Raw genomic sequence first — 14,005 nt, 5'->3', positions numbered from 1 at the left:
GCTTAAACTGATCATTTTACGCTATCCCAGGTGTTTGTTTGAGCTTTACTTATGAAACACCAACTTTCAATATCTGGCTCGGAGAGTTGTCCTCTAAAGGGTCCTCTCCAAACTTTTGCTGTAAAGCTCTGAGTAAAACTGAACAATAAATCTTACAGTATCTCATCAACTGTGCTTGAATAAATCTGGGTTATGGAGCATTTAATTAAGTGTGCATGTCCTGAGGAAGGGATAAACTTGAAACACGATTTCTTCTTCATCAAAGATACTTCACTTTGTACAGTGAGGATGTATCACTCACAACCACTAAAAGTCTTTTCTCTATTCTTTTTTTATTGTCATTTTAAGTACTGAAGCCGTGGCTGCCAATGTTTCCGTTCACTGATTACACATCAGAAAAGTCGATCCTGCACACTGCTCTTGCTCAGAAGTACAATTTATTTATCATCAAAAAAAACAAAAACACTCTTGGTAAAAGTCCAGAAACATCAAAATGTGAGTATGATCAATAAATTGTGATGCTAAGTAAGCGCAGTGAGCAGGATCTTGTCTTCTCAAGACAGCATCTGAGATAGCTGGATGTACCAATATCTCCACTGAAAAACTAATCAAAGAAGTATGTTTAGATTAATTGGTTTATCACTATTACACCAAAACCAGAGTCTGTGCTTTTGGTACTCTTTAAATGCAATAATTGATGGGCTCCACTTTGCTTTGGGTGCTAAAAGCTGACAGTTAATGACTGACCTTGACATTTCTTGACAAAATGAAAGCAGCAGATTCATTATGTAGCGTGTGGACTCATTTTGCACCTCCACTTTACCCAATTCAACAATACTATCACTGATTCTCAATGTTTCATCAATTAAAAAATACCATAAAGACAATGCATAGTAGAGCATGCTTTAATTTTGCCTCAAGAGTCACATGACCTTTCAATATTTTTGAATATACTTGATTATTGAATATACGTTAAATCAGGTAAGGGGACCCTAAACACAAGGGTACACCTGGGTACAGGAAACGCTTCAACATGTAATACATGATTATTTACAGAGACAGATCACACCAGATCACAATAACACCACAGCAAGCACATGGGATTCGCTGGCAAGCAAATGGGTCACAAACACGCATGGGGATATTTTAACAAAGTGTGGGTGTGGCAAGAAAATGACAGCAACCCACAAGAAAAGGAAAGACTGCTTCTTCAGGCAATGGATTGACAACACCAAACACCAAAACAACGTCCATGCAGCAGCAAGGGGACATCAATCTCCCAGATACAGACCCAGAAATAAGGGTAGAGTTTTAAGTAATACCAATAAAAAAAAACTACAAAGGGGATGCAGACTCCCCAGAGGTAAAATTAAAATAAAATTAAATAAAACTTGCCATGTAGTTTGCTGTGGTCACACCTGGGTACGCAAGATCAAAACGGGTAACCAGTGCAGGCTGCAGGTAAGAAACGAAAGACAAGATCACTGGCCAGTTTACTTGGGTAAAGAGAGAGAAAGAGAAGGGAGCCTAATGCATCAGGATAAAAAAAAGCATTAGTAATGGTTACCCTGTCACATGTTGAAGAGAGGAGAAGGGAAAAATGTTCAAAGGGTTAAAGATTAGATGAGCATGAGGGGGAGTGATCACTCTGGCATCCTGCATTATTTCTGTCAATGAGGAAGAGCCTCTTACCCGGTGGGACATCTCATTAAGGTGAATATGCTGCAAAATGTGAGAGCTTGCAGACTTGGTGTGAGAACTCGCAGAATTGAAGGTGAGAACTGCTTCATTAAAGCAAGCATAAAAGAAAAAGAATGGACAGTCTTTGCAGTTATGTGTAACTCCATGACAGTACACTGGTTGGCTGCTAAATGATGGACAAACTTGGACTGAAACATGTTTATGAAGACAAAAGTGTCCTGAGTCCAGAAGCAATGTTGAGGAGATGAGAGAAGAGGATCTGCAGGGAGCAGCTGAACAGACAGGGAGCGGGACGATCACTGCAGCACCGCTACAGTACAGGGTTCATCAGCTCTGATCATACAGCGCCGAGCTGCTGGAGCATCTACACAGAAACATTTATACAGGGATAGCACCAATTTCTTCTGACTCATAATATGAGTCCTGGGCTAGAGAGGGGGCTTCTCAGATAATCAACTTTACAGCAATGGTTTAACTTCTACAATCTCACTGCATTCACCAGTAGTTGTGAAGCATGAATACTGAATAACAATGCTAAGCTAAACAGGTTAGCATATTTAACTTTTTTTATCCTGGGCAATATGGGAAAATCTCCATATATGGCTCTCAAGCTATATGCTGTATATGACATTACATTGTCTTGCCAAATGTGCATTTAGAGGGAAAAAACAATGAAAATCACCAACAGTGGATCTATGCACAGCCATGACCACCTTGAATGCAGGTGTGATGAATGACAAGACAAGTGGCCCCCGCCAGCCAACGTAAGCTGAGTCGAGCCCTGAGACCTCCTCTGCTCTCTCATCCCTCCACAGCTGCAAGTGCAAGTTTTGCAACATATTGTGGTGTTGCAAAAGTCACGGTGTGCAGATTCCTCACGTTGTGATGCGAGAGAGCATCTTTGTGCAGATGCAGTGAGTGTTGTGATAACTGTGAACTCAAGTAAAAACAATGTGAGTAAATGTTGGATTACAAGTTTGCAGCTGTCATTGTGCTTATGTCATTAGCAATCTACACATTTGTGATTTTCCACAAGCTCTCTTTTTTTTCTACAAGTAAAAATTCAGACATAGGAGTCCTCTTCTTCAAGTTCTCACATCAAGTCTACAAACTCTTGCATTTTGTTACATATTTATCTTCATAGATAGTCCCATCACAGACTGACAGCACATGTGCAAAATCCAATTCACTGATGATCACTTCTGCATTCATAAGAGACAAACTGGTTTCCAAAGCAAAGACAAGTTTAAGAAAACAGAGCAGTTTTGTGTTCACAGCTTGTCAATAAACATACACCAACACTGGCTGAATGACTGTCAACACTCACAGCTTTGCAGCCACACCTGAACATATCACTAACACTGTGATGATCAGCACTCATCAAGCTGCAGACAGCTATATGTCCTCGTTTGCTAATTTAGCTTTTTCTCACTGTTGGGAACCAAAATTATTTGAAAGAAATACAGTAAAATATGATGTTTGCCAAACTCAAAGGTTGGTTTAAGGTTGTTTGGGCCAAATGACGGCTGTGTGTCACATTTACATGAACAATAACCTCATTAACTGTGAGACATGACGATGAACATCATCATTTGGTATGCCTCGACTGGTTTATAACCTACAATTTACAGTGTTTGACAGATGTCATTGACAGTCTGCTGGATTACATCACAACACCAACAGATATCACTTTATGGCACAACACAGGAGGAGGGTGTAAACAGAGCACATAAGAGATGCTGGCAATAGATGGAGACAGTGCAAAGATAAAAGCATTAACATTAACAACGCCAAAATGCCTTCACTAAAACAAAGTCAAGGCCAACCGTCCAATCAAATGCATTGTAACCACACAATACACAAAGATTTCAATTCCGATCACAGCTAATACCCATTTCAAACCAATCTTTCGATGCAGGACAGTGCAGTAGATGGAAGTCAATCAAAGGACAAAAAACTTTTTTTTTTTTTAAATTCAGACCTATTACAATCTAACCTAATGGACTTACAGTAGAGTCAATTAGATCAGAGGATACTGAGATACTTTCTTCCCCTACTGCAGTTAGATATTCTGTCGAGTATATTCCTGTGGGGGAAGAGTCACTTTCTTCGACATGACTTGCTTTGAACACAGATTAGGGAGAAGTATTTTGCTGCATATGTGCAACATTAGATCCAATTCATACCAGATTATTCCTTATGGTATTTATGCCCATCTCTTTCTTTTCAAACAGCACATTTTTTATTAACTAGCGTAAAAATACACAGGCTAAGAATATTAGATTCATGAACTTAGCATCTCTAAAATGCAAATTAGAAATATAAATATAGCAGCATTTATGAAATAGTATAAACTACAAGAACTGTAAATAGCAGTGTTGATCCTGAAATCATTCCACAAGTGCTGCTCAGCACTCTGCCTGTGCCTCTGTGAACCAAACATAGTGAAGCTGCAGTCAATTCATCCTCCATTCACTGTGCAATGAATGATTTGCCAAGAGTTTCAAACACTGTCTGAGACAAACTGACACAATAAAACTTCTCTTCATTTCCAACATTGCCCTCTGCTGGATCAAACCTGAGCAGAAACACAACAAACTGCATCTGACAAGGAAGCTGCCATCTCATCTTCTACCCTTCTCTTACTGTATTACTGACCCACATCAGTAACACAGTTACAGCCTGTAGTGTGTACCTGAGACCTCTTAACAGTTGGAATGTTTTTTTTCCTTCAGCTCTGGACTCAACATAGAGACGTGCTCTTTTGCAGGCAGTAAGAGACACAGATATGTTAGAGTTTGGAGTCCAGGTCAGGACACACACTGGCACTTCATGAATCAAGGCAATGCAGGGGGAAAGGTGTGCAAAGAATGTGAAAAGCATGGAGAGGGATGGATGTGAAGACAGTTGATCATTTCCTGTTCTAATGACACACAAACACTTCAAAATGATAAGCAGATTATTGCCACCAATTTTCGCTATTGTGAATCAGGAAAGCACAACAAAAAGGAAGAAAAAACAAAAATAAAAACCAAGAAGGAAAATTTTAGAAGTAATCCAGATCTAACATGGGCAGAATTGACATACACATACATACACAGTGTCTGGGTGTTGTGTCTTTCATCCTGATTCTGTAGTTTAAGCTCGAAAGACAAACGGAGGAGAGAGGGATGGCTGGAGAGAGACTGGCTTGCTAACCTTGAGAGGAGAGATGTGGGAATGGGACACGTAGCCGTGCACATTCTCGATCTCAGACAGGTTCTTCTCTGACACGTGCACTAGCTCAGGGGCGCGCACCTCGTTGGTGAGCCGCGGGAATCCCTGGTCAAGAGGCGGCGAGTCATCTTCTTGGTAGTGGTACTGCTGAGGGCGGAGAGAGGGATGGAAAGGAGAGAGAAAGAGAGACGGGTGGACATTGAGAGAGAGCAAAAGAAAAGTGATGAGATCCAAACACCGGTTAAAAAGTAAATTCATATCCATATCCTCATTTTCAATGTCTCCTTTCAGTAATTACACCTCATCTTGATACAATTATTTTGCGATGCTTAAATACTCTGATTTATGAAAAGAAGGTTACATTTGTTTTCAAAAGTTTTCCTCATGAGAAACAATGAATCAAACATGACAGATGATGGTGTGTGAACATCAACATGGCAAAACTGTAACACCCATGTGTTGCATTTCATTATTTTTGAATGTGAAATGTTCTAATAATATTTCACATTCAAACTGGGCACTCATTAGAATATATTAGTTTTACCCTCTAGACTCATTAAAAGATTCAAGTGTGATGTGACAAAATGCTTACTAAGTTTAAAGATTTGTGATTTTCAAACTAAACGTTATACTATCCTAGTCTTTCTGCTCTCTACAAAAAAATGTTTTCTTTGAAATTACGTTGAACTATTTCCCTGCACCACAAACTGTGGCCTCAAAATGACCACGGAGTGAAATTAACACAGTCCACAAAAACTGTGCAGAGATATGATATTTAGAATCACACTGGCTGCTTATCCTGATTCTGTGTCCATCCCATGCTCACTGGAGTTCATTACGACTTTACGGCAGTACATATGCGAATAATGTTTCTATTCGTCATTCCTGTTTATATTTTTCATCTTCCTAACAGTAGGAGACTTTTTCTCAAAGCAGCCTTCTGTCTTCCATTACTGAAGTGCGAGAAGCTGAGTTTGATTTTTGTAATGTTTCCTTGGATCTGCATAGTATATTGAAATCCCTGTTAATCCCCAATTTGAACAGGTAAATCCACTGCTGAAGTGAATGATGTCAAGATGAACAGTATAAATACAGTGATAAGAAAGAAGCTCATGAGAGTTGACAATGGCTCTAAAGTGTGCTGTGACCCAATGAACACATGATGGAGTGAATTAGCTTTACTTTCCATCAACAGGATGAAATCTCCTTTCACTTCTAACCACATGAGTGATGAAAACAAACTGAATCATCACGACACTAAATACTGTGGTTGATCGGTAGGGATGGTATGGGCTGAAAAATCGACCCCCCTCCTCCCCTCTCTCACCCAGGGAGCGTTCATCAAGGCAGGGTTCATGCAGGGTGGGGGCTGGCCGTTGTGGGGTGACCCCTGTACTGCTGGTGGCCTGTTCTGGAGAGAGCAACAGGACCATAATGTGACCACTGAGAGCAAACAGAACAGGTGTCACTAAGAAATCAAGTGTATAAACGATCGATCACGTCCAAGATCCCAAGCATACAACCAGCACATCCACACCGAAGCTAAAACAGCAGCAAGAGGAGGAGAAGCAAGGTATTCGCACATACAGCAACACAACACATGTCAGTACATGCAGGACAGATGTGGTTAGGGTGATTACAAAGTGAAACTCACATAAACACAGAGGTAGTACCAGATGGGGAGACTAGACACAGAGAAACTGTCATCTCATGGCACGGTTACACACTCGAGTAAACTTGAAGTTGGCTAGTAGAGCTATGATAAAGAGCAAACTACAGCACAACACAATTCTAAGCAAAAAAAAAAAAAAAGGATGTACTTTTTCTGTACAGGAAGGCAAGAGAGAAACAGCCCCCACATTTAACATTTTAATCAAATAACAGGATTATTACAGCAGCACTCACTGACATGACTGGATCATTTTAAGGGAAAGGCTCACACTTCAAATTGCAAGTGTAGATGCACAATATTTAGTTAATAATTAGTAGATGCACCAGGCTTAGAGAACAAGGAGAACAAAAGTGATCTTCATGCAGAGAGTGGCTAGCTGCATCACAGAGATGCAAAAACCAACTGTAACGCTCCAGTTATTTTTGATGAGACCTAAAGGCAGCGATGTAAAGAGACGCATTCTAATGTTAGGAGGATGCAGCTCCAGGCCGGTGATATAACAGCTACCAGGGCTACTAAAAATAGAAGTGCATTCTGTAAGTTTGCCTGACTTGTACTCTCGTGCATGCGTTATCTACTGGACAACCCTGGAAGATGCAAACAAAGAAAAAAGGTGAAGTGTTCATTAATGCATTTTGTCATTTTAAACACACAGTCTGCAAAATTAAATGTGAGCCTGCACAGGATGTGAGTAACAGGTAACACATAAATGTGATATTATATATGATTAGTCTGTTTTCCAGAATGAAAAATATACCAGTGCAGGTAAGTAGTAATTGGGTGGGTGTATAGTGTGGATGCGTGTTGGTTAACTGGCTGATATGGACAATAGTAGCAATGGATGAACTTTCCCACAAAATCCAACTAAAAATCAGTTGTAGCGTCCATAATATCCTTGTATTAATAACCTAAAAGCTTCAATACACCACTATGCCGAAGCAACTCCACCAGGCACTTGTGTGGCTGCCCCTTGTGGTGTGCTGCATTCATGTGCTGGAGAGAAGCTCTGCCATCCAGGACTTCACAATCAACTGTTGAATAGTGATGAATTCATGAGCTATGCTGTTAGAACTCTATTGGATGTAGCTGTGCATGTCTAATGTTATATTGAAATCTGGGAAAACGACTTGCATCAAGGCAGCATTTCTAACTGCCACAGTGAGACACCTGGACAACATAAAAACAGCTCAATCGCTTCCTTGTTGCTCTTTTTAGCTGGCAACAACAAAACTGTATCATAACCAACTCCTGGTAAGGAGAGCGACCCACAGCCCAGCTGACCAAATCACTCTTCTGCGGTCAGGATGGTATCCAATCATCAGAAATACAGATTAATGACAAGAGCTGCACTGTGTGATCAACTAAATCATTTAAAATGTGTTGTTACAGAAGAGGTTTGATGAAAATTTGCTGCCACAGCAGTTACTCTGCTGACTGACAGCCCATTCCACCTCTGTTCAGTCTCCTGCTGCTCTCTGTGGTCACCCATGCAGCGCTTTAACACAGCCAGCTTCACCTTATAGCCTTGTCGTTCTCTCTTACATATTTTCCTTTCGTCAGACAACTGAATGAGTATGAAATAGTTATTGGATCGCCCCCAATAAATACTACATGCTAAACAGCAGTCATTGGGCTGCAGTTGTTTTATAACTGAAATGAAACGTTATCTATCAAAATCAACATAAATGCAGGTTAACAGCTCTGTTGTGTATTTGACTACATTGGAATTTAAAATGAACAATCACAGTGAAAGTGGGAGACTAAAGGCTGTCTTCTTTAAGGTACAGGCACACAGCTCCCAACCCTCACCGGGCGGCTTATGTCATCATTTTGCTGAAGCTCTGTTATCTCTGTACACACTAAAACACCAAGCCAGCATTTTTAGTTTTATACTCTGTGGAGACTGGCAAAAAATGCTGTTTCAGTCTGAATGTGAGGGCTGAAGCTGAGAGAAAAAGATGCATTTACAGATGTAACCGGCTTAATGTGGAGGTACAGTAGAAGGCAATGACCACAGTGAAGGATGCATGTACAGCCCAGGGGCTCCAAACACAACACAATTAAATTGCATGCTTCATGTTCATAGACATCTGTCAGATTTAGCTAGCTAGCACGACACATGGAATTCCAGAAAGAAACAGCGGCTAGTAGCGGGACTGACAGTGACCCAGGTCACACAGTGTTAGCTATACAGGTAGTGAGAAATGAACTGCGACTGTCCCAAACCATTAACAAGCAGCATGACAGGGCTTGCTGTTTGTGAACAGACTGAGTGGACTGCTTATAATGTGAACTGAGAGTAGTAAGTAAATAAGTTGAACCAAGAGCAGATTGTTGAGGACTTTGTGGTGCACAAGGCTCAGAGAATGAGATTCAGAAAGGTGAGCGCAACAACTCCAGAGACATTAACAACCACTGCACTGCCGAGCAACGTAGCGTTGTTTGTGGCAGCATCCACTGTGGAGTCCATATTGTTGACACACCTTTGTGTGGTCTGCTTTGATATAATTTATACTAGTGCTGTCAAAAATATCGCGTTAACGCAAATCAACTTTAACAACGTCATTTTTTTTATCGTGAGATTAATGTTCTTTGTGACCTAGTGAACTTGTAGTTTTTTATAAGCTGTGGCCACTGCTAGTAACGTAAGAAAAACTACAGGATCCGGTTGTAACCTGGAAATAAAACAATAGGCACGCCCCACGCACGTGTTTGGTCTTGCCTGCTCACTAGCTGTAAAAGAGTAGGCTCCCGGTTTGTGTGGATGTCAAGCGCGAAATGCCGAAATGGATGCGAACAAGATTCTGAATGGGAGGTTTAGTTTCAAAAAGTTGCCAGATGGGTCGACTGACAAGACCAAAGTTATCTGTGTGTATTGTTGGTGTGAACTGAGTTATCACCGCAGCACATCCAGTCTGAAATACCACCTGATGGACAAACACACGGCAAATGCGAATTCTCCACCGCCTCCTTGTCAAAATCAGGCGACAATGGATGACTTTCAACAGAGACATATGATACCGCAACTAAGAACAAGCTTACTTCAGCCATAGCCAAGTAATGTTCATTGTTTCTGAGGAGAAATAAGAGGCTGGGTTGATGAGCCTGTGGTGAATAAATAGAAGAGCATCATAGTCTGACTGCTTGTATGTTTAAAGGAAACTTAAGAAAGGAAAGTTTCAGCCATGGTTTAACTGCACTATAGCCTGAGTCCTAGTTTACAATGATGTGCACTATGTAACTTTATCTTGTATCACCCTGTTTTGATCCCTTAGAAAGGGTTGTTGAAGGGGCTTTTTTGTAACCAAGCATTTATTTTTTTGTCATCTGTTTATTGACAGTGTTAAAATGTGTGAGATTTGATTCAATCAAATGTGAATGACTGCTCAAAGTGAGAATGTTAGTGTGGAAAAAACACTGCATGTTGTTTTCAATAAAAAAACATTTGCACAAAGCAAGCCTATCCACTTTTCCATGCTGATAACAGTATTAAAATGATAATTAATGGGACATTTAGATGAAAATGTGTAATTAATTTGTGATTAATCGCGAGTTAACTATGACATTTATGCGATTAATCGCGATTAAATATTTTAATTGATTGACAGCACTAATTTATACTGATAATGCATAAAATGATGGAATTTATTGTCAGTTTGGACATCAGGGCTCAATGGCATGATGTTTTTCTTCTTAATGTTGTTGTGTTGGCATTTAATGAACTGCAGCCTAATTTACCAGTACCATCATACATCACCTGCTGAAGAAGCTGGAGTGCTCACTGACACATGATGGAAAATATGAAAACAGTAATAAAGAAGTTGTGCATGTGGCGTTGACACCTCCATTCAGTCTTAGTCAAGATGACTGTGTGAAGTTCTGTGGATGCAGTGCACACTGGCTTTGTGCTGCTGCTATTTTGGGGGGACTATTAGGACACAGGTAGCAGTTTCATTCAAGTTACTGAATCAGTTCTTCAGTGCACTCTATAATTTCTGCCCTCCAACAGGATTAATCAGTACATGGCAGATGGTAGACTGCTGCACTGTGTTTAAGTCTGACAATGCAGGGATATCTTGGATGCAGCACTAAAGATGGACGCCTCGTTCTTTTATCAATAATTCCATATCTCCATCAGGAGTTTGGGTTGAAACACCTGATACTAAGGAGAAGGCAGTGTTCTGTTGAACTGATGTGTAAAGACAAAATGACATTTCGGTCAGCTTGTATTTCTTGTGCAGATTAAGGTGTTACAGTACAGTTTGCTTTTGCAAAACACTTTATCTTGGTATAAGTATTATTATGGCTATTTACTTATGATACAGAGGCTACAATGTTACACTCGTAAACTGTACACAAACACATTCAGCAGCCTGACTTTCACTTACAAAAGCACTGTACAATTTTACATTTTTACCTGATTCCTTTAGATGAAAAGTCAAGAGATCAACAAAGTAATTGTGATTCATTATGTGGGAACATGAAGCCTGAAACAAAAATCATGGCAATCCAACCAATTGTTATCAGGACATTTCAATAGTGAGAAAATAATGAAAAACACACGATACTTCCCCTCAATACAAGGTGATGCATTAAAATTGCTCTTTTGTTTCACTAAGACCAAATCCTAATGATATAACACATTAACACAGAAAACAATAAATATTCACATTTGAGAAGCCAGAATCAGTAAATTCATTCAAAATAAATTCCAATTAATTTCATTGACTAATGGTTAATAATCGACTTTCAGGTGTATCATGAGGATTCATCCTCTGGGGACCATAAAGGTCTGTACAAAATATCATGGCAATCTATTCAGTAGTTGACTCTCTGGACTAAAAAACAAAACTGACAACATCATTGTGGTGCTTGATGTAAAGTCAGGGGATTAAATGTCAATCAATTCAATAGTTGATCAGATAAGACCAAAAGGAGTCAAACAGATTCTTCTAAACAAAGCATTACACACAAACACACAGTATATCATGCACCCACTTTTTCCCAGCCATCCTCTCAAAAGAGGAGAACACAAGCAGGTCAGAAGCAGTGTCTGTCTGCTTTAGGGCTGCATAGGCAGTTCCCAAACACAGATGTTGTTTCAGAAGCAAGGAGGCAGGTGTCTGTAGCTACTGCTGCTGTTTGGCTTACCACAGCAAAACTATGGGGCGAGAGGCGAGGGTCTAAATATAGAAACTGAAAGCACACCACAGCCGAAACTATACTCTTCTGACATATGTGGCCAACAGTTTAATGAATATGACTCATTCTGGAATCACTCATGTCAGATGAAACATCAGTAAATACTCATTACTGTACATTATCTCATATGAAGTGTATTTGGCTGAGTTAGCTCAGTCCATGCGTTGTGATTGGTTGTGGCAGTCTAATGTTACAGCACTGCGGTCGCATTAATGAGAGGACCCCTCTCCCTGTTTACTTTTTATACCTGTAACCTAGCAACGACTGCCAGCAAGGATACACACCAACACACAGTCACCACTAGATGAAAATGAGTTTCAGATGAGCCGTGCACTGTGTGAAATGAAAGAGTTTTCCTCAGTGACATCATGCAGAGCCAAACAGTGGAAACACATTTATGTGAGCTACCGCTGTCATTTATGTACGATTCAGTGTCTTAATAGACTTTCTCAATGATATCTTTAAGCATCAATGTTGTCTCTGTTATCACAACGTGAATTCGTGGTGCGTTGGCAATAACGTGATACGCAGCCAACAGTGGAATTGCTGTAATGAGGTGAAATAGCTGAAGGAAGGCTTGGAGCTAAAGAGCATATCTACTGTACCAATCCAAGGCATTTGACCTCAAGCCTGAGAGAAGCCCAGTGACCTACTATATACTGTGTGAGAGAATCACTCCAGCACTAGGTAAAATCACCCATGCTCTGGTTACACAATCATATTAGAGAAGAGTGACGCACCACTGCATCGCTCTTTGGAGTACATGATGCCCGAAGAGAAAATATTTTATTTTATTTTCTTTGCATTTTCTTTTCACTGGTTATTAAAACAACTTAACTTACTTGCTTTGCTGAGATTTAGTGGACTTGAGATCAGGGAGACAAGATACAGTGGCCTGAAAAAGTATCTGAAGCATTTGGAATTTCTCACATTTCTGCATAAAATCACCATCAAATGTGATCTGATCTTTTTCAAAATCACACAGATGAAAAAACGGTGTCTGCTTAAACTAAAAACACCCAGACATTTCTATGTTTTCATATTTTTAATGATGTTTGCATACAAATAATGACAGAAGGTGGAGGAATAAGTAACTGAACCATCACATTTAATAGCTGGTTGCCCCCCCTTTGGCCACAATAACTTCAACCAGACACTTCCTGTAGTTGCAGATCAGTCTGGCACATCGATCAGGATCAATCTTTGACCATTCCTCTTTACAAAACTGCTGCAGCTCTGTCAGATTCTTGGGATGTCTGGCATGAATCGCTGTCTTGAGGTTATGCCACAGCATCTCAATGGGGTTCAAGTCAGGACTTTGACTTGGCCACTCCAGAACCTGTATTTTGTTCTTCTGAAACCATTCTGAGGTTGATTTACTTCTGTGTTTTGGATCATTGTCTTGTTGCAGCATCCATCCTCTTTTTAGCTTCAACTGTCTGACAGATCGCCTCAAGTTTTCCTGCAAAACATCCTGATAAACTTTTGAATTCATTTTACCATTAATGATTGCAAGTTGACCAGGCCCTGAGGCAGCAAAACAGGCCCAAACCATGATGCTCCCTCCACCATGCTTCACGGTGGGGATGAGGTTTTGATGTTGGTGAGCTGTTCTGTTTTTCCTCCATACATGACGTTGTGTGTTCCTCCCAAACAATTCAACTTTGGTTTCATCAGTCCACAAAATATTTTGCCAGTAGTTCTGTGGAGTATCCAAGTGCAAGTGCAATGCAAACATTAAACGTGCAGCAATGTTTTTTTACTCAGCAGTGGCTTCCTCCGTGGAGTCCTCCCATGAACACCATTCTTAGCCAGTGTTTTACATATAGTAGATGTGTGTACAGAGATAGCAGACTGTGCCAGTGATTTCTGTAAGTCTTTAGCAGACACTCTAGGGTTCTTTGTTACTTCTCAGAGTATTCTGCGCTGAACTCTTGGCGTTTGATGGACGGCCACTCCTTGGGAGAGTAGCAACAGTGCCAAACTCTCTCCATTTGTAGACAGTTTCTCTAACTGCGGATTGATGAACATCCAGACTTTTAGAGATGGTTCTGTAACCTTTCCCAGCTTTATACAAATCAACAATTCTTGATCGCAGGTCTTCAGAGAGCTCTTTTGAGCGAGGCATGGTGCACAGCAGGCAATGCTTCTCATCAAGACACAATTCTTATCACCTGTGTGTTTTATAGTGGGCAGGGCAGCTTTAAGCCACTC

General features: G+C 40.4%; 1 protein-coding gene across 32 annotated transcripts in view; it reads right to left on the bottom strand.

The window, feature by feature from the left end:
- dlg2 (discs, large homolog 2 (Drosophila)) overlaps positions 1 to 14,005 on the bottom strand; it is a 220,157-nt gene that overhangs the window by 90,514 nt on the left and 115,638 nt on the right. For 21 of the 32 annotated variants that reach the window (XM_070982281.1, XM_070982284.1, XM_070982287.1 and 18 more), the window contains 3 exons: positions 6,245 to 6,328; positions 4,900 to 5,064; positions 1,396 to 1,455 (listed from right to left, as the gene is read on the bottom strand). In XM_070982281.1, the coding sequence (XP_070838382.1) occupies positions 1,396 to 1,455; positions 4,900 to 5,064; positions 6,245 to 6,328 (309 nt within the window). The remainder of the gene's footprint in view (positions 1 to 1,395; positions 1,456 to 4,899; positions 5,065 to 6,244; positions 6,329 to 14,005) is intronic. The other 11 variants (XM_070982307.1, XM_070982288.1, XM_070982317.1 and 8 more) reach the window with 4 other exon arrangements.

The sequence above is a fragment of the Chaetodon trifascialis genome, chromosome 16, assembly GCF_039877785.1.
Source record: "Chaetodon trifascialis isolate fChaTrf1 chromosome 16, fChaTrf1.hap1, whole genome shotgun sequence".
Taxonomy (NCBI): Eukaryota; Metazoa; Chordata; class Actinopteri; order Chaetodontiformes; family Chaetodontidae; genus Chaetodon; species Chaetodon trifascialis.
The sequence above is the reverse complement of the archived record's forward strand: the minus strand, read 5'-3'. Positions and strand labels throughout refer to the sequence as shown.